General features: G+C 33.4%; 3 protein-coding genes across 5 annotated transcripts in view; 2 read left to right on the top strand and 1 right to left on the bottom strand.

Moving 5' to 3' along the window:
* The window catches only part of LOC140047350 (transmembrane protein 268-like), a 33,620-nt gene extending 17,342 nt beyond the window's left edge, over positions 1 to 16,278 (bottom strand). The window contains exons 1-4 of one of the 3 annotated variants that reach the window (XM_072092305.1): positions 16,104 to 16,278; positions 6,236 to 6,832; positions 3,023 to 3,070; positions 1,342 to 1,389 (exon numbers count right to left, since the gene is read on the bottom strand). In XM_072092305.1, the coding sequence (XP_071948406.1) occupies positions 1,342 to 1,389; positions 3,023 to 3,070; positions 6,236 to 6,832; positions 16,104 to 16,155 (745 nt within the window). In that variant the 5' untranslated portion in view covers positions 16,156 to 16,278. Of the gene's footprint in view, positions 1 to 1,341; positions 1,390 to 3,022; positions 3,071 to 6,235; positions 6,833 to 12,589; positions 13,058 to 16,103 lie in introns of those variants that run through there. The other 2 variants (XM_072092303.1, XM_072092304.1) reach the window with 2 other exon arrangements.
* Positions 16,279 to 17,338: 1,060 nt separating this feature from the next.
* On the top strand, positions 17,339 to 19,742 carry LOC140046415 (uncharacterized). The gene is made up of 2 exons (XM_072091060.1): positions 17,339 to 17,622; positions 18,951 to 19,742. The coding sequence occupies exons 1-2, from the start codon at positions 17,554 to 17,556 to the stop codon at positions 19,275 to 19,277; spliced, it is 396 nt and encodes a 131-aa protein (XP_071947161.1). The 5' UTR covers positions 17,339 to 17,553; the 3' UTR covers positions 19,278 to 19,742.
* A 165-nt stretch (positions 19,743 to 19,907) lies between these two features.
* Positions 19,908 to 22,735, top strand: LOC140046414 (uncharacterized). The gene is made up of 2 exons (XM_072091059.1): positions 19,908 to 20,111; positions 20,484 to 22,735. Exons 1-2 carry the CDS (start codon positions 20,043 to 20,045, stop codon positions 20,901 to 20,903), a joined length of 489 nt encoding a protein of 162 aa, XP_071947160.1. The 5' UTR covers positions 19,908 to 20,042; the 3' UTR covers positions 20,904 to 22,735.
* Positions 22,736 to 27,080: the final 4,345 nt, after the last annotated feature.

Here is a 27,080-nt window from a genome sequence, read left to right as displayed (position 1 = left end):
AAATACTGTACTATCATAAACCATTAGAAATATTAAAATGAAATCTTCAGTACACAGTTAATATTAAACAATCTATAGTATACATTAATAAATGTTGTATGTAATAATATAATAATTTATTATTATGTAGCTATCCCTTTCATTTCATGTCAAAATGAAATTAATATGAGAACTATCCATATAATATGTCAATTACTCTATTTTCAACCATGATAAAAAATGACATTAATAGACTCTTCAAAAAATGATAATGCAACGAAAATTGCCAAATGCATTTTCACTTTAATCGTGAACGATTAATAACATTCATTTAATATAACAAATTGTACATGCTCTTTATAATGTTATTGCGTGACAGACATCATGCTGTTTATGTGCGTGTATTGTGTGGTAGAGTGGTGCTTTAGTTGAGTAACATAGTGCGCAATAAACATAAAAAAAAGGGTTTGCTCACAAGCCCGTAGCGAGGATTTTTACAAGGCAACTTGTTCTTTTGCATCAACATGAGCTAATGTAGGCTATAAGCATTTATAAAAACTTTAATGCTGATCTGTAATTTTAAAAGGGCACTTCAGGAAAAACTGGGTTCATTTTGAACCACCAAACTCACCCTGGCTACAGGCTTGGGTCAGAGGAGAAGATTGGATATAGAATCTTGATTGAGGTGAGGTGGGGTGGGGTGGGGTGGGGTGGGGTGGGGTACAGTATGCGTGTGCATACAGTAAGAGAACATGGATAAAAGGACTGTCACAAACTACAGTATAAATATAATTTTTGTATAATTAAACATATAAAAACAAATATTTAATTTTTTTTGTCATATTACACAGTGAAAGCATCATGCATAATGGGATATGACAATCTAGTATAGAGAGAATAAATGTTCAAAGGTAATTACATTCTGCATTGAGTGAATTTGTGTTCAAGTAAGTATAAGAGCAAAGGCAAATTCCAGAGAATATTGGCAGAGGGTTTTATACTGATGCCGATCTTGGGTAAATGGCTGGCTAGGAGGAGGCGATTAGGTAGATAGTACCCAACTTTTCTTCAACAAACGATACAATTTGTAAAGCAGCATTGTCCGGAACCCTGGGGATTTTTTTTTGCTTCTCGATTGCCTGGTGACTGTCGTCACAATTTTTTTTAATGAATTTGCACCCTTGACTTGAGATTTCCCAAGCGAATACACCAATTCATACAACATTAAAAAACAATTTTGACAGCTAACATCAAACACAGCTGGAAAATAGACCATATTGAAGCATGCATAATTAACAACCAATATTCATAATTGAATTGTTTACATTTCACGATATTGTTACAACATTACTTTAACCTTACCATTCGGGTTGTGAAATATGTCGTATATTTCCTTGTCGATTGTAGCAACTTATTTGAATAAAATATTTTCAAAATAATTATATTCATTTTTAATTTCTTTTTATATAAATAATTTCATAATTAATAAAATGAATTAAAATTTCAAAATCCTAAAACTGTATATTTACTCAAAATGCACAGCAAAAACTAATTCAAGTTTAACTAAAAACGACAAGAGTGGTATTAACATCTTAAGCTCTGTCTACACTCTCAAAATCAATCTAGTTTGAAAAAAAAATGCGATGTTTCCAAATATGGTAGTGATATGACATCATCGTTTCTATGGGCACATCACATTTTTTTGTCACAAAGTTTGATAGTGTAGACAGAGCTTAAGCAATTGAAAATAATATTTCTGACTGCGTTGAGTTTCAGGTTTCTCATGGAGTGGTTACTGGTGATGTTGTGTGCAATTATACTTTGTGGTAGAGACAAGCCAAAGCATAGAGTGGTAAATGGTTCAGAAATAGACCCACAGCATGGTCAATGGTTCAGAAATACTGTAGGCCCATAAAAGTGGTCAATGATTTAAAAACAGGGCCATTTTAAAATTTAAATTTAAAACCATTAGATTTGATCAATGGTTCTGAAATAATCGTATAGTGTTCAAAAGCATACTGTTCAAAAGGGGAACTACAGTATAAGGTGGTCAAAGATTTAGAGAAGCAGGCCCGCCCACAGAGAGGTTACGGAGTTCAGAAATAGGCCCATTGAGATATGGATTCAGTTCACAGGCCCACAGAGTGGTCATTAGTTCAGAAACCGGCCTATGGAGTGGTAAATGTTTCAGAAACAGGCCCGTAGAGTGGTCAATTGTTTATACTCGCTATGCTAACTGGTTGTACTGTACATAGAGTAGCTGGTGAGACCCGAGCAATTCACTTCTTTATTATTACATTGCGTGTGGGATATTAAAACAGAATTTACATACTGTATACTGTAGTCAGCTGGTCTGCATATATTGATAAAATTTTAAAACCACAGGTTATCAAAATATCAAACCATTTAGTATATATTTCTAAGTATATTATTGTAGGTTTAGTCAATGCAGTTTGTTATGTTAAGACTCATTGATATAATATTCATGGAAAGTTTAACATATTCATGAATAAATAATACAGCAGACATTATTAATATTATACAAAAGCAAGATTTCTTTATAGTTTCGCCATATTATTAAATAAATCTATTTCATTACAGAATTATGGAAAAAGTTCTATAAATATATTACATTTTTTGTGGGACTTCTTAAGCTGTGGCTACACTATCAAACTACTTTATGTGACAAAAAAGTGTGATGTACTGTACCCAAATATGGTAGTGATATGCTTAAATATGGTAGTAGTGATATGACATCATCCTGTCCATATATGGGCACATCACATTTTTTTTGTCACAATCATAAAGTTTTATAGTGTAGACAGAGCTTTAGGTTAAATAGCATAGCTTAATAATGATGTTGACATTTTCTCAGTGTGTGATGATATAAAATTATCAAAACATACTGTCATTTATTAATAAAAATTAATATAATATTATGACATTTCAAATGTTTATCTTCTTGATTTCCTATGTTCAAAGTTTGCATGACTACACAAAAAAAAGTTTTTTTCATTTTACAAATTAGAAAAATTTGTCTTACCCACTCGATTACTGCTCCGCAAACCTAACAATGTTCCATTAGAACTTCCTAATAGAAAAATAAAACTTTTAATTATTAAAAAAACATTGAGGCTATTGGCAAGGTCAATCTGGAAAATCATTTAAAGTTTCTTATTGTCATGGTGAACCAGACGTCCAATGACTGTACAGTATTGTTTACGTCAAGTGCATCTTTATCAGTCTGTTGTTTATTGGCTGAGAACTAGGTATAAGGGCCTGTTTCTGCTGCATCAAAAATAACCGGTTAAAATCGGTGTGAATAAATTAAAATCGGTGTGAATAAATTAACTCCATTTTCTTGGCAGCAGAAACAGGACAAATTTGTGGTAACCGGTTAAAAGGCAGCGCAAAATAACCGGTTAAAAACACCAATTTAAATCGGTGTTAGAACGCCGTTTAACCGGTTATCGCTGAGCAATTCTTAGCTGCAACACGAAATAACGGTTATTTGATTGACAGTTGTGACCACGGGTCAGATACCGTCGCATACGATGTGTCTTTTCCTCGTGGTTTTGACAGTCGAACGAAGAAGTGAACATGTATGTGGATGAATGAAATCACAAGATATGTTATTCAGTTGTGGGGGGAGAGAAAGTACGGGGAAGGATGGCAGGCAATAGAAAAGAATCACATTGCGAAAGTAAAAGAGGAGTTTGGGGTGGAGTTTCGGGGACTACCCAAGCTAAGCAATTTGAGGCGTTAGTACACGCTCGCAAAGGGTATGGATGGTCCTATATAAACACCAAAACTGAAACAAAAAAGCGACTCAGAATGTTGCAAATACCTACCAAACGATAGTAGATAATGGTTAATTAATTATGAAAACCCAAATTTTATAGCAAAAATCATCCGAATTTATGTTATAAACGATGAATTTAGCAACAAAAACTTAATCCAAACGAGCGTATTTATGGCACGCCCTTAGTGCCTTTAATAGGAGAACAATGAACATTCTTACTTTGATCGTTTTACATAATATCATTTGTTAGAAAAACATCACATCGACCAAAAACAAAGGTAACTAGATTTGAACTCGTCACTACGGACGAGTTAGGTTATCCGCAGCGCAAAGGCCACGTGCACGTCGTACGTTGGAATATTGCGCGCAGAAAAACGATTAAGGCATTGAAACAATTTCAGTGTGCTCTCTATTTTTCGTCACGTCTAAGTATATACGGTATACACTATATACTGTATACGTACTACATACAGTGCAGAATAGGTGAAAATAAGTGACCAAAGTTATTGACGCTTTTGAACATGATGACGTTATCACAATTTTTAAAATGGTGAATCGTGCGAAAGATAATTGATTGACCTAGACAACATAAAAAAATGGGGGGAAATGGAATACAAATAAGTGGAGATGCGCTATATTAAATGTGACGAGCTACGAGGAAAGAGACAAAAATCCTATATTTTATATTCGAGTGGCCATACGATGACGTCACAATGTCCGGTTAGCCATATTGATGCAAGATTTGATATCTGCAACTTATCTACTACCAGAATATGTAATTATAAAAAAGTTCACCACGTAGTTTAGAATCTATGACTGTTTTAAAAAAGGCATAATTTTGACGAATTTTTGAACTTTTTCATCAAAAACGCGCGCAAATTGTTCAATTCTACGTGCTCGTATGACGTGATTTGAAGTCGAAATTGATTGAAAATTGGTAAATTTACTATAAAAGACTGAAAAAACAAAAATCAAGCAAAAAAAAGATGTTTTTGCGCTACGTGCGCACGCGCGCGTAAAAAAATTGCGCACCCTTGGGAAATTTTGAAATTCTCAAAATGACCTGAAACGCGTAGAAAGTTGATTAGAAATTGATTTTACGCATTTTGAAATTTTAAACTCGCGTGCACGCGTAACTTTATGTGAAACATGCCATTTTTAATCCATAGAAAGTTTGCGCATGATATGACTTAAATGTTCACCAAGTTTCAATACAAAATGACTTTTAGTTTTTAATCTATGATCAATCATTGAAATTCGTAAAATCGCGCGTAACTTACGCTGCGCGACTCTAAAGTAAAAAAACGAACGTCCTGCACATCTACCGCTACAGGTCAATATTATGACAAAGTTACAAAATCTTATGTTGGCCAGAATTAGAGATATGCGTGCAACAAAATTCGTGGAAAGAAAGAAGAAAATAGAAAAAAAAGAAAAAAAAAAAGAAAAAAAAAAAGATCCTGACAATAACAAGGGGTTATCCGCCAAGTGCGGATAACCAATCAGAGCCTTTGATAATATATTAAATATGATTTTATTAGGCATAGAAATGTGTTATTATTTATGTTAGTACATAAATATAGGAAATAATGTTCAATACTCATTACTTTATTAAAGGCACTATGTGCGTGCGATATTCTATGACTTGGATACTCTCGTTTTATTTAAGTTTTTGTGGCTAAACTCATCGTTTTTAACATAAATTCGGACGATTTTTGCTATAAAAGTTGGGTTTTCATAATTAATTAACAATTATCTACTCTTGTTTGGTAAGTATTGCAACAATCTGAGTCTCGTTTTTGTTTCCGTTTGGTGTTTTGTAGGACCGCGCTCGCGAAAGACAACAGTCGTTCACGTGGGAAGGGCCGTATTTCATCGCCTTTGTTGAGGATAAAAATTATCCTAGGCGATCGGGCGCTGCACGACCCTCCCCATCATGTTATTGAAGGCGCCATGAGAATTAATTTTATTAGCGATGTAAGTAGGCTTTACAAAAAACAAAACTTGTAGACCTGGAGACAACATTTTATTTTTTTAACATGTTTGAGTGAGATGTTCGGCGATATATACACACGTGTGTACTCACGACGTCGATGTAAACAAACAGCCAACTTACTACTTCCGTCTGAGTGTATTGCATTTTGGGTAATGATGACGTTTTGCTCGATGACCACCCATAGATTTAACCGGTTATTTCGGAGCACAAATTGAGCAGAAACGCGGTCTTGTTATTGTTATCTATTTTTAATCTATTTAAAAATAACCGGTTAAATTGCGTTATGCAGCAGAAACAGACCCTAAGATCAACCATGTGGATAAAACATTACCGTGCCGATAGAGAATAATAGACTACAGTACCAGCAACAATTGAACATGCCGATAATCTACATAAAAAAAAAATCACTGAAAATTTAAATATTTAGTATTTAAAAAATCTACATTATAAAAACAAACCTTGGCTCAGAGTAGCAACAAATTTTTGTAAAAAGTTCTTTGATAAAGCATTTATTGTCGTAATTCCTTCTAAAAAGTCTGGTAAATCAACTTCTGTAAGTATAACTGGAATGACCTTTCGTGGGTCGGCAAAATAAGGCCGCAAGGCTTTTAAGTTTTCGTGGCGACACCAGATACTCTGCATGAATCCCGGCGTTAATACAATTACGATTTTCTTGGCGGTACTCATGGCATTTACAATGGCATCCATCCGTGTTTGATGTGGGTCTAGTTCATGATTGTGATTCACGAATCGAAAACCGTACGACGGCGATTCAAGGTTACGCATAACGTTCATTGCCCACTCGTCATCTTCTTTATTATAACAGAAAAAAGCGTGGCTCGTCTCTTCATCAACGAGTGGGGGCGCTATCCCGGAAGGTGTGGTTGCCGCTGAACTTGTGGCTGCGGACGATTGGCAGTCCATTTGGACAACAGAACTGTCTGATTTGTCGTCATTGCCATGATCCGATAGAAAAACGGTATCGTCATCGTGTATACTCCCATCTGGTTCCCAATCCATTAGTTTACTCGTTGTGTAATCATCTATAAGGTCCTCTAAAATAAAAAAAAAATAAACATGATTTAATATTGGTTATTTAATGTACTAAAGAAAATTCAGCCACTCTCATAGCAAAGGTAGATTCTATGAGGGCAAAGTCGACATATTAAGCTCCGCTTTTTAAAAGTGAAAAAATTATTTGGACTGGTTTTGAGGAAAACATCCACACTCCTAAACAACACTTGCTGTAACTATGATAAAAAGCTGACCTAGATGAAAATCTAACAAGTGATGGATTTTATACAGTGGGAAAGCCACTTCGCGTTTTGACCGTTAAATCGTGTAAAATCGACTTACTTCCGCATTGACGATTTTGAAGCGCCACCTATCGTTGAAAACTGAAACCACGATTTTTCGTCGCCTAGCAAATAAGTGCTGTTTTATTTTAAGCTCTCATGAATATTTAAGAACCGCCCAACATTACCTATTATGGTAAAAGCATTTCCTAATAAGTATAATTGAATAACCAATCGGTTTCCTTCAAAGAAACCGAAGCTAATACAATACATTCGGCGACTGAAGTCGGGACTCGTGAAATTTATAAATGTGGTACGATTTGACTACTGTTTTGTTGTCCATTTTCTGAATAGTCGGAGGTGCATCCCAACAAATTAAAAAAATTATAATCAATTGTTTTATCAAGAATAATATTAGTTTAATCGAGTATGATATATTTCTATCCTGTTCAAAATTTGTTGGTGTATTCTCAGGCCTCGAAAGGTAGGTACATTTTCTAGCTGTGAGCGTGGTTTCGGCAACGCGAGACACGTGTGTCAGTATAGGCAATAGCGAGACGTGTGTTGTACTGTGTTGTACTGTGTTGATGCTGATCCGATAGTCGTTAAGTTGTACTGATTACGAGTATCATTGGTCCTGGCCGGCCTAGCCTGGTGATCTGATCCCCCCCCCCCCCCAAAATACTTTTTTTCAATCAGTATTAATATTATTATTTTATTTTTCATTTATTATTTGATTTATTAGGCTCAATAGATGCCTAGCTAGGCTACTATTAGGCCTAGATTATATAAATAATAATAGCAAATACTGTAATATTAATTAATAAAATACAGCTTCCATTTGCCTTACTTTTATGTCATCATATAATATTATAATTATATATACAACCAGACATTACAATTTGTTTTAAATAATATTTATTATTTTTTCTGACACTTTCAGGAATCGGTGATGATGCAGAGTTCTTTGTCGTTGTGACTTCAAACTGAGAGTGTTCAAGTGGATAAAAAGATGACACCGGTACCTACCGACATTGTCATACCCAAACTATAATTAAATTATTTAAAACAAAATGTTGAATTACAAATATATATATGTTGCAGAGGATTTAGATGAATTACAATACAAATATCTATGTTGAATGCAAACCTACTACACTTATACTCTGTAAATTATGTTATTGTCATGTGGTAGACCTTAAAAATTGAATATTTATTGTATGTTAGGCCTATTTTATATTTTATTAATACTGTATTAGTTTAATATTACTATTAATTTATATTATACAGTACTAGTTTGTACATGTTTTTACCCAAAAAAAATTAATAAATAATTTGTTATTCAATCTAATTGCTTGTTTGTTCATCAATAACAAAACAATTGTAAGCAAGTATATAACAGTTCTTGTTAGCCGCTTATTTCAGGTCATATTATTAATATTAGCTAGGCCCGACGCGCCCGATCACAACGTCACTAAGTGACTTTCCGCCCCTGGAACAATCGCTCGCTAATAGGGCTAGGCCTCGGACTCGTATAAAAGCTATTATAATAGTTATGATAAATATTCCTCAACTAAAATGTATACTGTGATAAATAAACAAGTAATAATATACGTTGTATTGGAATGTATTTATTTTTATGAATTCTTATACGCGGACAATTATAAACATCGCGTATATCGTTCGCTATAAATAAATTCATAAACACGATGACGATGTGTTTACAAAATGGCGGTTTCGCTAGTTTTCGATGGAACAAATAGTGGTACCTTTAGTTTGAATAGTCGGAGCTGCATCCCAACCACCGAATTTTGTATCTCAATATCGTATTCTGTAGATTATTAATTTTTCTAACAGGGATTTTAAATTCAGGACTGTTCAATTTTTCTAAATATTTTATTTTAACGATTTTCTAGGGTACAATTTCGGAAAAAAGACATTGGTTGATTTTGCCGTTAAATTACACATTATCGTTTTGTTCAAATACATTTAATTTTGTATGACAATATATTAAAACCATTTATGAATTTATTTCACTAACAATATTTTTCCGATAATCAGCTAAATTTACAAATATTGTGTTTTTCCAACACCCTAAAATTTAGCAATTTTGAACTAAATTAGAAAAGTAGGGCGCCCTCTCCGAGTCGAAATTTGACACGATTTGTCGACTGGCTGTCCCACTGTATATATGTTGGGTCAAATTGATAATTTAATAGGATTTGCACTGCTGGATGAGAAACAGTAGAAAGAAATAGTAAAATCACTTCACAACATGAGGTGTAAAAACTCAACTCACAACATGAGGTGTAAAAACTCAACTCACAACATGAGGTGTGAAAACTCAACTCACAACATGAGGTGTAAAAACTCAACTCACAACATGAGGTGTAAAAACTCAACTCACAACATGAGGTGTAAAAACTCAACTCACAACATGAGGTGTAAAAACTCAACTCACAACATGAGGTGTGAAAACTCAACTCACAACATGAGGTGTAAAAACTCAACTCACAACATGAGGTGTAAAAACTCAACTCACAACATGAGGTGTAAAAACTCAACTCACAACATGAGGTGTAAAAACTCAACTCACAACATGAGGTGTAAAAACTCAACTCACAACATGAGGTGTAAAAACTCAACTCACAACATGAGGTGTAAAAACTCAACTCACAACATGAGGTGTAAAAACTCAACTCACAACATGAGGTGTAAAAACTCAACTCACAACATGAGGTGTGAAAACTCAACTCACAACATGAGGTGTAAAAACTCAACTCACAACATGAGGTGTAAAAACTCAACTCACAACATGAGGTGTAAAAACTCAACTCACAACATGAGGTGTAAAAACTCAACTCACAACATGAGGTGTAAAAACTCAACTCACAACATGAGGTGTAAAAACTCAACTTGTAAACCGTGATGAGAACAGCATAAAAAAAATGATGATTATGATGGTGATGCTGTAAAACTAGCTATTAAACATAAACAACGTTTAAAATGCTTTAAGTAATAAATTTAATTTTAATTCTTCTTAATCATAATGGCTACCATCAATAAAATACAAAAATATATCATCGCTTTTCTATGCTAAAACATTGAAACTTTTTCTTCTTTCATTTTTTTTTATAATAAAGCATGATTTTAAAATTAAATGATTAAATTTTGTTAATAAAGATTTATAATTTTACATTGAGATGTTGTTTATGTACTGTATGGGCTGGTAAAAATAAATAATTTATTTTAAATTTAAACATTCAACTTTGCTTTTTCTTTTCTAATGATTTTTTTGTTTAGTTTAATTTTGAAGCCAAGGTGGTACACATAAATCTTGCTCTCACTGAACTTGAAAAATGGTAAATTTAACCACCGGTAGCTTTACCCAATGTCATTGGAAGATTTGATTATCGTTCGCACTTGAATATTTTCACATAATGAATATTTTATACCAAAATTTAACGATGATGTTAAAAACAACAACTGACTGTTAACACGAGTCACACGTTTGGATTGGACTTTTTGGCCGCATGGTTAGTTACTGGGCAGGTAGTAGTCGGTAAACGTAACTATTGGACTTGAATAATTTAACCCCTGTAGAAATTGTAGCCAGTGTTCAGATTTGACTTTTCTTGGTCACAATAGCCGGCGACTCTGTTAATGTAACTAAACTTAGTCTAGTATGATCGTGGCTATATAGACATCTACAGAAATTATTATCCTCTATATACTGTAAATCAGTCACACTAAACAAAAAGGGTTATGTTAACTAGTCTAGGTCGTTGTATACTTAACAGATTTAGTAATTTGTATTAAGCTAATGAAATGTGAAATATCTAAATATAAAAAACAAGAGGCATCTTAGATTACTAAGTAACTATGGTAATTTCTTTGTAGCTGCAACAAAAGAACATCCTGCTTGGAGGCTAATTGACCTGGTGGGTCACATGGTAGGAATTGCAAAATTGATCGTTTGTTTAAATAAACTTGGTTGTCAGTAGGTTTTAGTAAATCAATTAAAATAGCAAATTTAATAGGAAGCTATTAGTGTAATACTACGGAAACAATTAAAACCATTGTAAAAACTATTCTAGTGAATTAATCAAAATTTTAAAAACTATTATAAAATAAACAAATTTGCATGTATTGTTATAAATAAATTCCACCCCTATTACCGAAGGTGTCCCCTAAAAGACAATTATACACATACAAGTGGTAACAGTAAGGAGAAAACCGCGTCAGTTTGTCCTACGTAGAATCGGTATATATCCTTAATAGCGGAAACTACCCGTCCACTCCGCATTGTCTGTAAACGGTCAAAGGAGTAATAACATACTGTAGATTCTATATTTTTATTACAGTTAGCGCTCATCAGTGTAAATTGGCCTTTAATATGGATTATACTGTAGTAACTAACTGCATCAAAACATTGTACTTTGTACTGTATTAATAGCGACATAATATTATAAAGAATATAATAATATTATCGTCTCTGACAGGAAGTTGTGGATTAATATGAAGCCTAGTTCCACTTGAATTATTACAGCAATCTGTGCTCAACCATTTACTAACTATTATTCATAATATTAGACATATGGCAATGAAATCCATCTGTAAGTGTATTATTAATTATTGAAACCACAATGTTGTAATGACAACAAACAGGCCATTAGAACTAAACAGCAAATTGTTCATCCATTCCTGATTCAAAAGTAATTTTACAGTTGACTCTCCTATCCCGACTTTCTGAAACACAGGAAAATGTCCAAAAGTTCCTCCCATTTTTTGGACATTTGGAATACCAGAATTTTTAGAAAACCAGACATACTATAAATATTGTAGGCCAACAGTTAATTTGGTAATACTGCAGTAAATGGAAATTTATTTCAAAAATTGTTGTGTTTGCCTAATGGGTCTGGTTTAATTTCTAGTTCTTCTCTTTTCTTTATATTTTTTTGTTGCCAAAGATACTGTAGCGTACTGTAGGCCTTGATGTTATCTTGCACTCTTGTTGGAACAACAATGGCATGGTTATCATATAATAAAATAATTTCCCTAATTTTTAAGTACGTACTATTATTTGATTTCACTACACACATGAGCTGTGTAAGCATGTAATATTTATTCTAGCATGGCATTTATAAGGTTAAGGTCGTAGAACTTTCTTCATAGTGTAAATTATACAAAAGCACATGTGATATTGTGTTCCAATTGTTAAGATGTCTTTTGTTCAAAAATGTTAAGATCGGATATGGGTTCAAACTGGAGTACATACAAAAGACGGGTAAAGACAACCTCTTGAATAGAATACTATAAGTGCTTTAGGTACTGTCAACATTGTGTTTGGCTTCATACCATACAATAAGGCACTGTCCCTTGTGCACTAAAGGCTTTCAACCCATTCAACTTAATAAACCATGTATAATGTTTGCTACGTAATACTAATACGTCTTACCCATGGAGACTTTACAGTACTAACTTCAACCTTTAACCTTATAAATGTTTTAACCTTACCTGTGGACAATTCAAACCCTAAAAACAAAATATCATCGTCACCAATTGGCGAGGTCAGGTCAACATCATTATCGTATTCATACGATCCATGAAATATTGGTGAATCTGGACCAGTCGTCTGTAGAACTTCAGTCGAATCATTATAAAAACGACTAAAATGCGTAACAGCCGACATTCTAAGTAGTATCGTCAACTCTTTAACTTTTAAGATGATTTTCAACAAAACTTGTGAAATACTGAACCGTCCATAGCTTGACTTCTTGTTGAACACCAATGAATGTTTATCATCCTCCAGACATCAATGAAATTCAAAAACAACATTATGATCCAAAATGGCTACTACATAAGTCAAGATAACATTTCCTAGCAACAGCCTGTTTCATCTTTCCAAGAAAAAAAAAACTTCCAGCAATATACGAATGAAACGACTGATAAATATAAGTAAACCTACTGTACAATAGTTGTAGAACGAATTCAAGATTAGAATTGGTAAATCACTTAACTTCAGACCTACATTTGTTTGAGTGCTAGGCTTACAATCAGTAATACTGTAGAGATGATATCAGACTGTATGACAATAGCAATGTATTCAGGTCTTGTAAACAGATCCAAATCTTTAGGAAGTTGGTCTAATTTAACAGGAACAATAGCATACAATACATCCTGTATCAGTTTGAACTTTAATACGTATAAAAAATCAACCAGCAAAATGAACAATTTGTGACCGAATTGGCGATTCCGTAAAAAAAAATATTAAGACAATTTCTACTCTGTATCAGTAAAGTACTGTCTCAACATGGTTTAACAATCTTAAAGTGATCGTCCAAAAACTCTGAGTGTGACGGTCGTAGTTTAACCACATCCAGAAGTGCTTAGTTTTCAGCCAACAGAACAATAGACAATAAAAGGTCAATCAGAAATATCAATTATAAATGTGAAAGCTCCTCAAGAAAAATTGATCCAATTACAGTCAGTAAAATCCTATTAACAGTTAACAGCGTACGAGTCATCTTTAAAGTTCACAGTGTATAAAAGCATCAAAATTTGCTGAAGGGGATTTCCCTAATTAGTCCGAAAATAACCTCAATACAGTTATACAGTTAGTAATTTAAAAAGTATGATTCAATTGGCTTGCCATGTGCATGACAGACAGGGATTCTCCTTGTTCTTATACTTCCCATACTTTGCCGGGTAATTCTCCATGTGACTATTATAAACGGAGATCGATTCAAAATCAGGAAGTGAAATCATGTGACTGGATCCCAAGGTCTAGAAGTGAAACTACAATAATAACTAATAACTCAAAAACATGTTTCATTAAGTTCCTGACGCAAGCAACATCTTTGCTTTCGGTACATTAAATGATTTATGAAACAGTCTTACAAATACAATTCACTTTAGAAAATATTAATCGAAATAGAACGATGGAATTAAAAGTGATAAATAAATCATCTAAGGTACAGTACTTTTCTGAGATAATGTACTGTAGTGAATAAGAAACAGAGGTTGAATGGTTTTGGTTTTAGTTGTTACAACAATTAATAAAGTACACAATAGAGAGGTTTCGCAATCTTACGAATACGATAATGAAAACGGATACATCACGCACATTGTTTTAGACTAATTAACCATTATGAGACTGAAACCAATGGTGGCAGGGGATTAAAAATTTAGAAAAACCAGGAAAATGATCAACTATCAAAACTATCAAGAAAGGCATGGTGTTAAAAGAGAGTATACCACAGGCCTTGTCTTTTGAAAATTATAGGTGTTCTACAATTGCACTCCTCAATACATTCAGGGGTGCTGTAGGTGTGCTGTTTGTATTTTGGTGTGTAGAAGTTTACCAAATTTAGGTGTGTTGTAAATCGCACTCCTTAAGGGCAGTTTAGGAGTGTGTTAGGTGAGTGATCGCACTCGCTTGCCTTAAAAGACAAGGACCGATACCATGGAGTTACTCCATGCTGATACCAACTAGCATACTCTAGAAAAGATTGTCCTTGTCCTTGTTATTCTTGTTTTAAATTAATGTGAGTGAATAAAGATAGCAATCATGGCGTAATGTTTAATCTTTTGGATAGGATATAAACGATAAAGAATGTTTGTAAGAGATGATGATAGAAAAGAACAGGGATAGTGTTAGGCACCACACTGTGGTTGGATACATATAGTAGGACCTCCAGTTTTATTGAGGCCGATTAATAACAGTTAACACTGACACATATTTATTTTAAAACAGACATCACTATAACACTCAGAATTTGTGCTCTTAAATTAATTGTTATAGAAAAATCATCTAGTAGCAGTGTAGCACACAGTCTAATGTTGTCATACTCTACCTGATATTATTATTTAGTGCGTCGTTAGTGCGTCGCTTAATAATCAACACTTGTCCTCGTTCCAGATGCTTCAGTCAAACGCATAATTGACGGATTAATTGCAATAGTCCTTGGTTGTAATGTTTTTATGTAATTCGGAAGAATTTATTTGTAAATTTACATGTTTACATTGTAGGCTAACTGGATCAAATGTGGTGAAAATATTATTTGGATGCAAACAAACCCCATTTAACCAGACAAAACATTTTAGTTGAATACAGAAAAATATAAAACAGCATTCAATTATTAATTGTGGTACAAGTTCGCCAAATAGTGGCTAGAATAAGCCCTTGCAAAAGTTGGTACTGTACCAATTATAATATTATTATTATTATTATTATTTATATCAAAATTTATAAAGCGTCAATTCAAAGACCGAGGTACAAAATCAAAGGCGCTGGGCATGTTAGTGGTCGAAAAAATGAGTTTTGAGCAATTTTTTAAATAAGGCAACAGAAGAGCAGTGTTTAATTTGTGGGGGGAGTGAATTCCAGAGTGTGGGTGCTGCAAAAGAAAACGAGTTGGCCTGGTTACAACTACAAGTTTGCCAAGATTGATAGCTGATTATATACAGGTTTTCCAAGTTGAGTATGAGATGGTATACAGCACAGTAGGTACGGGTTAGCTTGTTGGATATGACGAGATGACCAGCACTCAACCTAAATATCTTATGCGAGTAAATACTTTTTATAATTTAATAGGCTTAAACTGACTGTATGTGGGCCTACAGTATATACCTAGGCCTAGGGCTAGCCTAGCTATTTATAGTGACAAGCAATAAAACAACAAAAATCTATAAAAAAAAACATTTCTAGTCTAGCCTACTCAACAATATTTACAATTGTAACCTAGGACCTAGTTAGGAGGGTATTGTTCATTTTATTCTGACTTGCTCGCTAGGGCCTACTGTACTAAGCCGCTTCAAAATGTGATAGGGCTCCAAAAACGTATGACCTTTGGGAGTTTCCGGAATCACCACCACCAGGGAAATGGTTTCTTTTGTGGGGACCACACGGCGGAGGCGGGCCTACCACTGCCGAAAAGGTAAGGCCTAAAAAGGTGAATCAAAAGTAATTGATGAAATAAAGTTTCCTAAATAAAAATGCGTTTCTGGGTTAACTGTACACTTTACTCACCTGACCCTGATGATAGTTTCGCATAGCTTGATTTAAAATTTTCGTTATCCATCTTTTAAACTTATCAAGTGCTTTTACACATTTTAATTTTCAATTTGTTATGTTATTACAATACAACATCACAGATTTTGTTGTGTTGCGCGAGTTGCGGCGATGCAAATTTGCTAGGCCGCCCTCAAGTGCCAGAGACCAATTGTAACTCTCTCGAGTCGTCCGTATCTTTGGTCCCATGCATATAGGCGCGCCTACTCAGTAACAAGTTCTCTTTAGTTTTAAGTTGTATTTCGCTCCTTTCTTATTTAAGATTTATATATTATTTTTTATACTTTTTTTTTCTTTCTTTTAGTTTGTTATTGCTTTGTTATTTAATGAACGCACCACCACCACACAGATAGGCCTACAAACTGCGTTGTTCAATAAAGTTTTATCTTATTATAGTATGATAACACCTGATATTATGTATATTGATAGTATATAAAAAATGCATGAAATAGAAGAAACAGAAAATGTATACTATAGTGTGTAAAATATCCATGCACCTACACTTCACCGGGTAGGCCTACTGAACGTCGAAATATTATTTAAGCCAACAAGTTATACGTCTGTCTGTAATATTAGAGGGCGTAGATTCAGTAGGCGGATACATTACCTGGATATGTAGTAATTATTTTCAAACAGAAATCTTTGGTTATAAACTGCCGATAAAAAGTAAATTTAAAAATGATCGAAACATTTCACAAATAAAAAACATGAGTTTAAAATCAGACCTTTAATAGGCCATTTTGCAGTTTTAATCAAGTTATTCACTTCTGTAGAATAAAAAAATAATAATTTCACTTATAAAAAGACAAAAATAAACGGTTAATTTTAACTCATTGTCTAAATTTAAGTATTTTTTGGTTTAGCCTAAATTGCATTTCTTTCAGATAAATCAATTTTTTTCCATCTTGTTTTTTGTTGGTCAAAGTGAATAACTATTATGTAACATTAAAATAACATTCAACAACAAAATGAAATTATTTTTTAAGACAATATATCTAGTATAATTATTCGTATTCAACTGAAATGAATTAATTCTTGTGCAGGTTTTTTACATTCTAAGAAAAAGTTACAGTTCTTACTGACGTAACAATACGATGATTCAAAATAAAACACCAAGCCACCAAGCAGGAGGGAGGTGACAAAATACCATGCACGCACCAAGGGCGTTTACAGGGGGAGTTCTTTGTCTTTGCATCCTTCACACAATGTAGTGAATAGGCCTAGCTTGAATCGACATTCAATGTTACATAACACTTGATTGTTTTCATAGAAAATGAATGTCACAATGGAATTGTTTTCATCGATTCACATCAATGTTAAATCCCATTAGCAAACTTGGAGGTCTCGAAACAGGTTGTGTGAACTCGACTCTTGAAACAACATCTTCGTTCAGAAAATAACCGTTGAAATGGACGCCAAAACTGGACTTATTTTCCTGACATTTATAGTGATTTTAACATTACAAGTTGAAGCATTCGTAAGTTAAAAACAATTCTGTTTGGGATATGACCGGTTGGGCCGCCGACAAGTTGAGCCGCCGGTGATTTCTATGAAACGCCCAGTGCATGCGTCTTTTACGACATTTCGCGTAGTGATTAGGATGGTGTCCTAGTACATAAGTTCATGGTCTTGGTTTATTGTGTCATGAAAATAAATAATATATAATTACATATTATAATTAACAACACAGCAAAGGAAAGTAGTAATATTTAATAATGTAATTGTTTTTAATCTTTCGAGGAAAAAATTCAGTGCACTCATAATTTTTCTCGCCACGTGTAGGCCTACCACGTAAAGTCACGTTGTCCTCTCTCAGGACTAATTAATAGAGTATTAACATTCTTCGAATGAGGTTAAATAAATATTATTTTTTATTTACTAATCTTTTAATATCATATTTTATTGAATTTTACAATGTTAATACACAAAATATTTTACTAAAAAACGTGATTTTATGTAATTATTTTACCGAAAAATGGAGTAAGCCTAGTTCATACAACTGCCGACTGAGGGGCAACATGTTTACGTCATTTTTGGCTAAAAACGATCACTTTCGGTGATGTTTTATATTTTGGAATATACAAGCCAGATTTTCATAATTATTTCTTTAATTATAATATTTTATAATATATATACTAAAAACCATGATATATAAACTTTTGAATGTACATCAATCCCTTAATAATATAAATAGAACGAGCACCGGCGAAAGTTAGCATTTGGCGTTCCATAAAAAATAACGTTTTTCTGGTGGCGGCTCAACTTGTCGGCGGCTCAACTTGATGACTAAAAGGAGTTTAGAGACAGATAGAGAATGGCGTTAATTCCTCCTCACAAAGGCTGTAGGAACGGATCACTGCCAAGCGTCGTGTTTCTTTTTAACTTGGAGACACCCATTATTTTTATTGTACAAGTCTAAATTCGTTTCATCGTTTTATTATACTGTAGTCACCAACTTTAATTATTCGGATTACGGTACGATTTAGTTAAGTTACGTTTTATATTTATCCAGTATTAATAAATATTCTGTTAATAGTTAATAAATAATAAATATTGAAACTTATTTCAATTGGTAGAGATTCATTATAAATTTTAATTAGAGAATAGGCCTATCACTTACAATTAATCAATCTTAAAGTAAATCTTAAAAATACAATAGCTCTGCTAGAAGCTAGAAGCCTGCCTATGCATTTCAAACCTTGTCGGCGCAACGACATGGAACCAAAAATAACCCAGGGTTAACAAATTAATCTGGAATTATCTTGGCCTAAAAATAAAGACATGTTGTTTTTATTGATTTTGCAGAAACCGGGTAAATTGAATAAGATTCGAAAACATCTTCAGGATGAGTACAAAAGAACTACCAAAGAGATTTTAGGTCTCAAAGTTGTCTATGAGAAACAGCAGAAAATGGCAGACAAACTGAAGAACGTAAAGCTTGACGATATGCCAGAAGAAGATAAGACAATGTCAATTGGAAATCTAGAGAAAGAAATCACGCAGGAGACTGAAGTGATTAAGAAACTATTGTCAGCCGAAGAAAAGGAACATCATGAGTTGGTAGAACTCTTCAAGAAAATAAAGAGTAAAGGTGCCATCGGAAAGAAGAAGGCAGCATCACAAAAAGAGTAAACGAGGAGCTAGGCCAAATAAAAAACAAATCAATTAAACACTTAATCCCAGAAGCACACGCTATGGCCTACGTACTGCAGTTATTTACAATTAAGTTCCAATAAACTCTATACCGTAGCTTTGTCTACACTATCAAACTTTATGTGTCAAGAAAAATTAATGTGATGTGCCCATAATATATGGACATGATGATGTCAAATCATTATTCTATTCGGGAACGTCACACTTTGTCTAACTATTTTGATAGTGTAGAATACATTTGTTTCTTTAAACCATGTTCAGCAAGCTGTTTGGTAATCATACACACACTGTCTACTGCATGTGTATTCTATGCATTGTGATTGTTCATTCAACAAATAACACTATTTAGAGTGAGTTGTGTCATTATTTGAATTTAAATACAGTATTAGCATATTACATTAATCTTATACTGTACATTCTAATTCTACTTACTTTTGTATGTTTTTTAAGGCAATAAATAAAATACAATAACAGCTTTTCTTTTATTGTTAGTGAAAAAGTATTGTGGTTATAAATAATTATGACAATGCCCCTTTCAAATATCCTAGATACCAACCACGTCCATTGTAAATTATTCATATCGATTTGAAGTAATTTTAATGGACAGGTTATACAACACCAGTGGTTCCTATAGAAACGAATGCTACAATCGACCCTATTGATTCGGGCTCATTACGGTTTTAAAAGATCATCGTTCGAGGTGAAAATATACATCATTCATTTCTTTATGTTACACCACTAAACATGCATATTAAAGTTGCGTTTTTGTTTATGTGGTTTGCAGTTATAATATCTGTACATGCAGAAACTGTGGTAAGTACGATTACATACAATTATTATTACAAGACTTATTTGTTAAATGTCATATTGTTTGATATTACCAAGGAGGAAATAATTCTGCTATTATTATCAAAGATTCATATAGCGCTTTAAAGTCTTTGATTATTAACAATTTAAAACATAACGCACACAGAGTGCGCACAAAGAGACCACACGTACCGAGACACACATTTAACGCGCGCGTGCAAGATACGTGCCATTATCAACAGCTTATTAACGCGCGCATCAATTGCCACTATTTTATGAAGATTCAACTACAGTAGTTTGGTAGAATACGTATTTATGCTGTATTTTTTTAAAACCCATAAACACTTCGGGTAACACATTATTTTCTTGACATTTTAGGGCGATGCTGGAGTGGCACATGGCCTCCGCAGTCACGTGTTAGAACAGATTAGACGAATCAAAAGCTCGGATTTGTCCGAGAAAGACAAGAGTCACAGCATGTCTTTGTTACGCCAACGTCTTGGTGTCAAATACAAAAGGAACCATCAAGAAATGCAAGGCATGAGGGACGTCTACGAGACAGAAAAAGAGATGGAACACAAGCTGAAGAACTTACATGTTGGAAATATGAAAGATGGAGAAAAGAAGGAAACGATTAGAAAACTGCAGGATGAATTTACGCACGACATGGAAGAAATTGAACACGTGATGTCTATAGAACAAAAGGAGCAACAGGAATTGAAACACGTTTTTAAAAAGTTTCGGAAAATGACTGATGAAACTGGTGAAATATCTGCTAATGCAAAAAGTGGAAGATGACTTAATAATAAAATTGTGTGAATATAGAAATAAAAATAAATTAGTGCTGACGAAGAAAGTTTTTTCTGAAAGCACCTTCTTTCTGCTGCTGTTTTAATCTAGGTTTCTGTTTATTCGATTTATATCTTCATTGAGATCCAGGCACTGATACCCACAGCATTGTCATGTTTTCAGTGCTTATTTTATTGGTATCTCCATTGAGATCCAGCCACTGATACCCACAGCATTGTATTTTTTTCATTGCTTATTTTATTTATATCTCCGTTGCATTGAGATCCAGGCACTGATATCGACATCAGCATTGTACATTAATTTAATAATTTTTCTTTGGATAAATATATAATGTTATCTTAATAAAAACATTAAATATTCAATTTCAATTCAATTCATCGACATTTTTATTCCATAATCAAAATAAAAACATATACAAATACAATACAAATAATAAGATAATGGAATGGGATACAAAATAAGCACAAGTGCTTTAAGCATGTAACCCTAACAAAAAGATCAAACAATTAGTACAAACAAAAAGAACAAACCAAAATAACATAATGTGATTTACTTAACTTAAATATTTCTATTGTTATAATATTGCTTTAATCTCTGTTTAAACAAACTTAAAGTGGGGGATTGTTTTATTATAGTCTGTTAAATTGTTCCAAATATGTGTTCCTTGGTAGGAAATACATTGCTGTCCGACTTTGGTGCGTTTTAGTTGTGGACAGTAGTTTGACCTGTTTCTAGTTGAGTAATTATGGAATGAGGCAGATGTACTAAATAAGTTATTAAATGATTCAGGTAATAGATTATGTTTATATTGATACATAAATATAGCAGTGTGTTTCGTATAAAGGTCAAAAATATTTAATGTTTGGGTTGAAATAAAAAGTGGATCAGAAGGATGCATAAAATGAACATGACAAATATTTCTAAGTGCTTTTTTCTGGAGAATATGTATACGGTTTAGGTTTGTAGCAGAAGTAGCACCCCATACTGTGATAGCATACGATATTCTAGGTAATATAAGTGCATTGTATACCGTTAACACTTTGTTTAAGACACCAATTATTCTAGAAATACTGTTTGCTACCTCATTTACATGAAAATTAAACGATAAAGTTTCATCCAGAAATAAGCCTAGAAATTTAACTTCAGTAGCTTTTACTATACATTCATTTCCCATCCTCAATTCTAGTGAGGTAGTGTCAGCTGACTTATTTCTAGCCTTAAATATAACATATTTTGATTTGTTTACATTTAGCGTTAATTTGTTAGCAATAAACCAGTCCGAAAGTATAGATAACTCCTGGTTCATTGTATCAAAAGCTTGAGTAATATCATTGTGACTATAAAACACATTTGTGTCATCTGCATACATAATCATGTCTACATGGTTACATGCTAGACTAATATCATTAATGAATATAAGAAATAATAATGGACCCAATATGGATCCCTGAGGAACTCCAGTGTTTACTGTCATTTTACTAGATGCAGTATTAAAAATAAATGTGTATTGTAGTCTTTTTTTAAGATAGTTTGAGAACCAGTTTAGCGGAACTCCTCTTATACCATAAATCTTAACTTATCTAATAAGTATAGGCATAGTAAACAAAATGTTATGAACAAAATATAATTATTTGCTAGCATGCGACTAGAAAAAAGAATGCAACCCCCCCCCCACCCCCCCAAAAAAATAAAATGTATGACAGTTGTTGAATTGTATGTAGTACAATATAATTCATAATAGTATTTTTGTAATCCGCTCAAAGGAAAAAGATGTTAAAAAAACAATAATTCGACTTAATAAATTAACATATTTCATATGAGGCCTAAATTAGAAAATGTTTTTGCTTTTTGTCTTATTGCATTTATTTATTTCATTTATTTATTTATTCTCATTTCAGGAAAATGTCCACGTGAATTCATTCGCTATCCTTTTCAAAGGTGGCAATCCCGATCACAGACAACCATATACACGAGATGCTCTACATAAACAAAGTCTTATTATAATACGTAGCCTATTAATGGGACACATTAGCGTCCCTCTCATAGAAATGTCCCACTAGGGTGAGGGGTTGGTGTGCTAAACCTGTATTTTCACTCGTTCCTTTCAAGAGAAAGCGTCGAATATCCCCAACCCCCTTACATGTAGGGAAGGGGGTTTAATGTGTATCTGTAAATGACAAATAATCGGAGCGTGACGACTACCTGTAGTCAGTCAGGCATGAAATACTATTATTACAAGTTTACACAATAATCATTTTTAAATGACTTATAAAATTACAAGACCTACCTGTCTATTAGGAATTAAAGCAGTGCAATGAATCTTCCGAGAGCATATGCTACTTTGCAGACAATCCAATTTTTCTTTCCAAACTTTATTCAACGACCATGGAGGATTCCTCCATAATTCAACAAACAAATATTTCGATCAATACACTACGCGTCCGTGGATAACCCCGTGGATATATACAAATATGCAAATTTAAGAAATACACGGCTTGTATGTTTGACACCTGTATACTCTCCAACAGCTCCGTCCTACTAGCTCGTGTCTAACCAGATAGATACTGTATTCAACAGAATCAGACAATCATGGTCGTTGTTGGACAAATTATCGGGGTTATTTTTGTATTGTCCACTCTAGAAATTTCGTTTGCTTGTGATGCCGAGTTAAACGGATACTGTTACGTTGTAGTTGAAACTGCTCATACATTTTCTGCCGCGAAGAAACACTGTGAAACGGTAAGTAGGCATCAACAACACACGCTAAGTTTAAAAAAATCACCATCGACCAAAATATATGAGAATCATAAAACTAAAACAGACTGAATCTATGTACAGTAACCCTTATTAAGGGGACACGGGAGGGGACACCGTTAGTTAGGAACCAACGAACCAACCAAGTGTCCCTATATTGATAAATAAGGATTTGACATAGTGTTAAAACATTAATTTTATATTGCTCGTTGTACGTTGTTGTCATCTTGATAGAGATGTCCCCAACAGCCTCGATTTGTTCTGTGTATAGTACTACGCCACGTCTAATGATTTAACATATTTTCCAACTTCTAGAAATTACACGGGCAATTAACGTCCATTACTTCGATGGAAGAGAACGTGTTACTGAAAAAAATAATTAAAATTGGATTCTACTGGATTGGAATGAAATATAGTAAAAAAAATAAGTGGACCATTTGGCTTGACGGCTCTCTGTATACGTTCGCTTATTGGGACAAATCGCAACCTACACACGTGCTAGGCTTGTTCCACACGCCTACTGAATGCACGGCAATATTCAAGAGTCATGGAGGTGTATGGCATGCTGCACCATGCGGCAACCGCCTACCATTTATCTGCAAGTCAAAAGCCAAGGACAAGCAAGCCTTTAATATATTACTATCTGTATTAAAATACAAAAGTAACTTAAAATGTTAAAATATTATAAAAAAAAGTGATAATAAATCATAATTTAATTCAGTAAACAGTAGTTACTTTATTGTTTGATACCGATATAGTGTGGGCTGTATGCATAAAGCTTGGTTCCCACTAGGACGCAACGCAAAGACGTAAACGCAACGCAAGCATGCGGACCAATGACAAGCGACAGTTCGAATAATCCATCTCTTGTGATTGGTCAACTCACTTACGTTTTGTCTACGTACGTCCTTGCGTTGCATCCTAGTGGAAACCAATAAAGTGCGCATGATCAGTCATTACCAAAAAACCAGAGACGCAATCACATCGCAATAATTATCCGATAATATTCTGATTTGAATGAGATAATTACCGATTAATTGTTTTCAAGTGGAATCGGTTTAACCCCGTTTCCACAGGCAGTTTATTGGTTAATTTTTGGCTGCGGAAACACAGCCCCAGTTAGCGATAATTGGTCCTTAAACCTTATCAGGTAAATAAAGTAAGCCTGAACGGATGATTGGAGGCTTGGACGCACATTCAAGGAAAGTTGGGAACTAGCGCCGTTTCTGACGTACGATGCCCGAAAACATTTTTAACAGAACTGATATTCTTTTAGTAAATTTTATTATTCTAAATCACAAGCTACATTTTACCACCTTTTATACCAATAAACAGATAGAACTATTCAGTTTTGCATTAAAATTAGTGATCCATCTAACTGCAAAAGCCTTACAATAATTATTTTATATAAATATAGTTTTCAACAATTGGAGCTGATTTGTCATGATTCGATAAATATAAAAGATATAATATATATTGCATTAATTTTCATTTCTCAATTATACAAAAAGTTTATATAAATATGATTAGAACATTTTGACACATAACAATCAATCCATTAACAATTATATTCCCAGTCATTGAAATCAAATATATATTTATCGTGAAATAAGTCGGCTTTCGAATGCCCAGTGAATCGGAAGATTAATGATGAAACGGTAAACCATAAGAAATGGTGGATAACTATTAATAAAAACGGAAGTTTCGAAAGACTGATACGCTATTAAATGGTCTTTCACACCTGTTCCGGCATGATTCCGGACGAACGTCAATGTTTCGTTTTTACTCGGCTACGCGCATATTGATTGGCGCATAAGCGTGTGGAGCGTCGCGAAACCGTGCCGGAACAGGTGTTAAAAACCCATAACTATAAGAAATACGCACGTGCGTAGACAAATCGTTCTACTATGATCAACATTTAAATGCGCGCGTCAGACTGTACGTCTTCTTGTCGTCACTGACGATTATGTACGTTTACGTGTTGATTCTTTTGTGTATGAATGTGAAGTGACGTCATCAGTCACTCACTCTATAAAGACTGAAGTTCAGTCATTATAGACTGACCTTCAGCCACGTCACTCTGAATTGCCGGTTTTATATATAATATGATATATTTAAATATGATGAGAGCAAAGTCAATTGCAATTTTAACGAGAATTTGTGCAAAAATATATGTGAAAAAAAATGAAATACATTCTCGTATTTTGGCATTTGTTAAAAATATTCAAAATTAGGCAATTTTCGCAGTTTTGTAATTTCTATCTCGCTGTCATCTACGAGTTAAAAATTGTATTAAAAGTATTATTTATAAAAATATGAGCTATAAAACCAAACGGTTAACAACAAATAAGTAGGCATACACACCAAAGAGGTTATAATGAATTAATCCGTTACATTATTATCGTTTATGGTATATATAAATTCACCAACAAGCAATGAAAAAATACACGTCACATATCATTCCCGATGACGACATAATCTATGACACGCGGCCGATGTTTAAATATCCGACTGGCGGTATGCTTTTTTGAGTCAGTTAAAAAAAAAAATTATTTAAACCAGGGAAGAGTATTTTCAGTTTTCAGTGTGGAAATAACGTATCGATTTAGTTTATCAACTGCGATTCTTCGATTTTCAAGGAATTTCTAATCTATATAAATCTTTAGAAATACCAGGAATAGGATATTTAAAATGTTTATATACAGTGGTTCTAACCGAATAAACAATACATATTGTATTACTAATGAATTTCTGGAATATTCCTGGAACATAATCTCAATTTTATCCCTGCATGATGCACATAATTGTAAATACGACAACGTACAGTATATGGCCCTGTCCGGTCAATATAATTGGTTATATTGCCCTGTCTGGTCAATATAATAATGTTAAATTGCCCTGTCTGATCAATATAATAGGTATATTGCCTAGGAACTGGTCTATATCCACGTCTGCCATCAATACACCGATAAAATATTTTAATACAATAATTGGGTGTTAGAATATCCAGATTAGTTTTTATAAATAACTATAATTACATTTTTCGTTGATTAAAAATAACATAGTCACGCAAACTATTCACAAACATTCAATTAAACTATTATATTATACCACCAAATGAGGTAATTATCATACCATACTTTTACCCATTATGGTACCTCTTAAAGGAAAATTTTAAAGGGATTGGAAGGAAAACAATATTTCCATATAAAGCAACCTTATCTTAAATCTTTATCTACAGCAAAGAAATGTTGCATAATTCTATATTGATAACAAATATTCTAAAGAATAAACCATTTGCTGATCAATTTTAAAATCAATTATTTTTGGAAAGTTATTTATGAATTATAAAAAGCACATTAAAAAATTCACAACAAAATTTACAAACATATAAAAATGACAAAACCAAAA

Source organism: Antedon mediterranea, chromosome 4 (assembly GCF_964355755.1).
Source record: "Antedon mediterranea chromosome 4, ecAntMedi1.1, whole genome shotgun sequence".
NCBI classification, from domain to species: Eukaryota; Metazoa; Echinodermata; class Crinoidea; order Comatulida; family Antedonidae; genus Antedon; species Antedon mediterranea.
The sequence above is the reverse complement of the archived record's forward strand: the minus strand, read 5'-3'. Positions and strand labels throughout refer to the sequence as shown.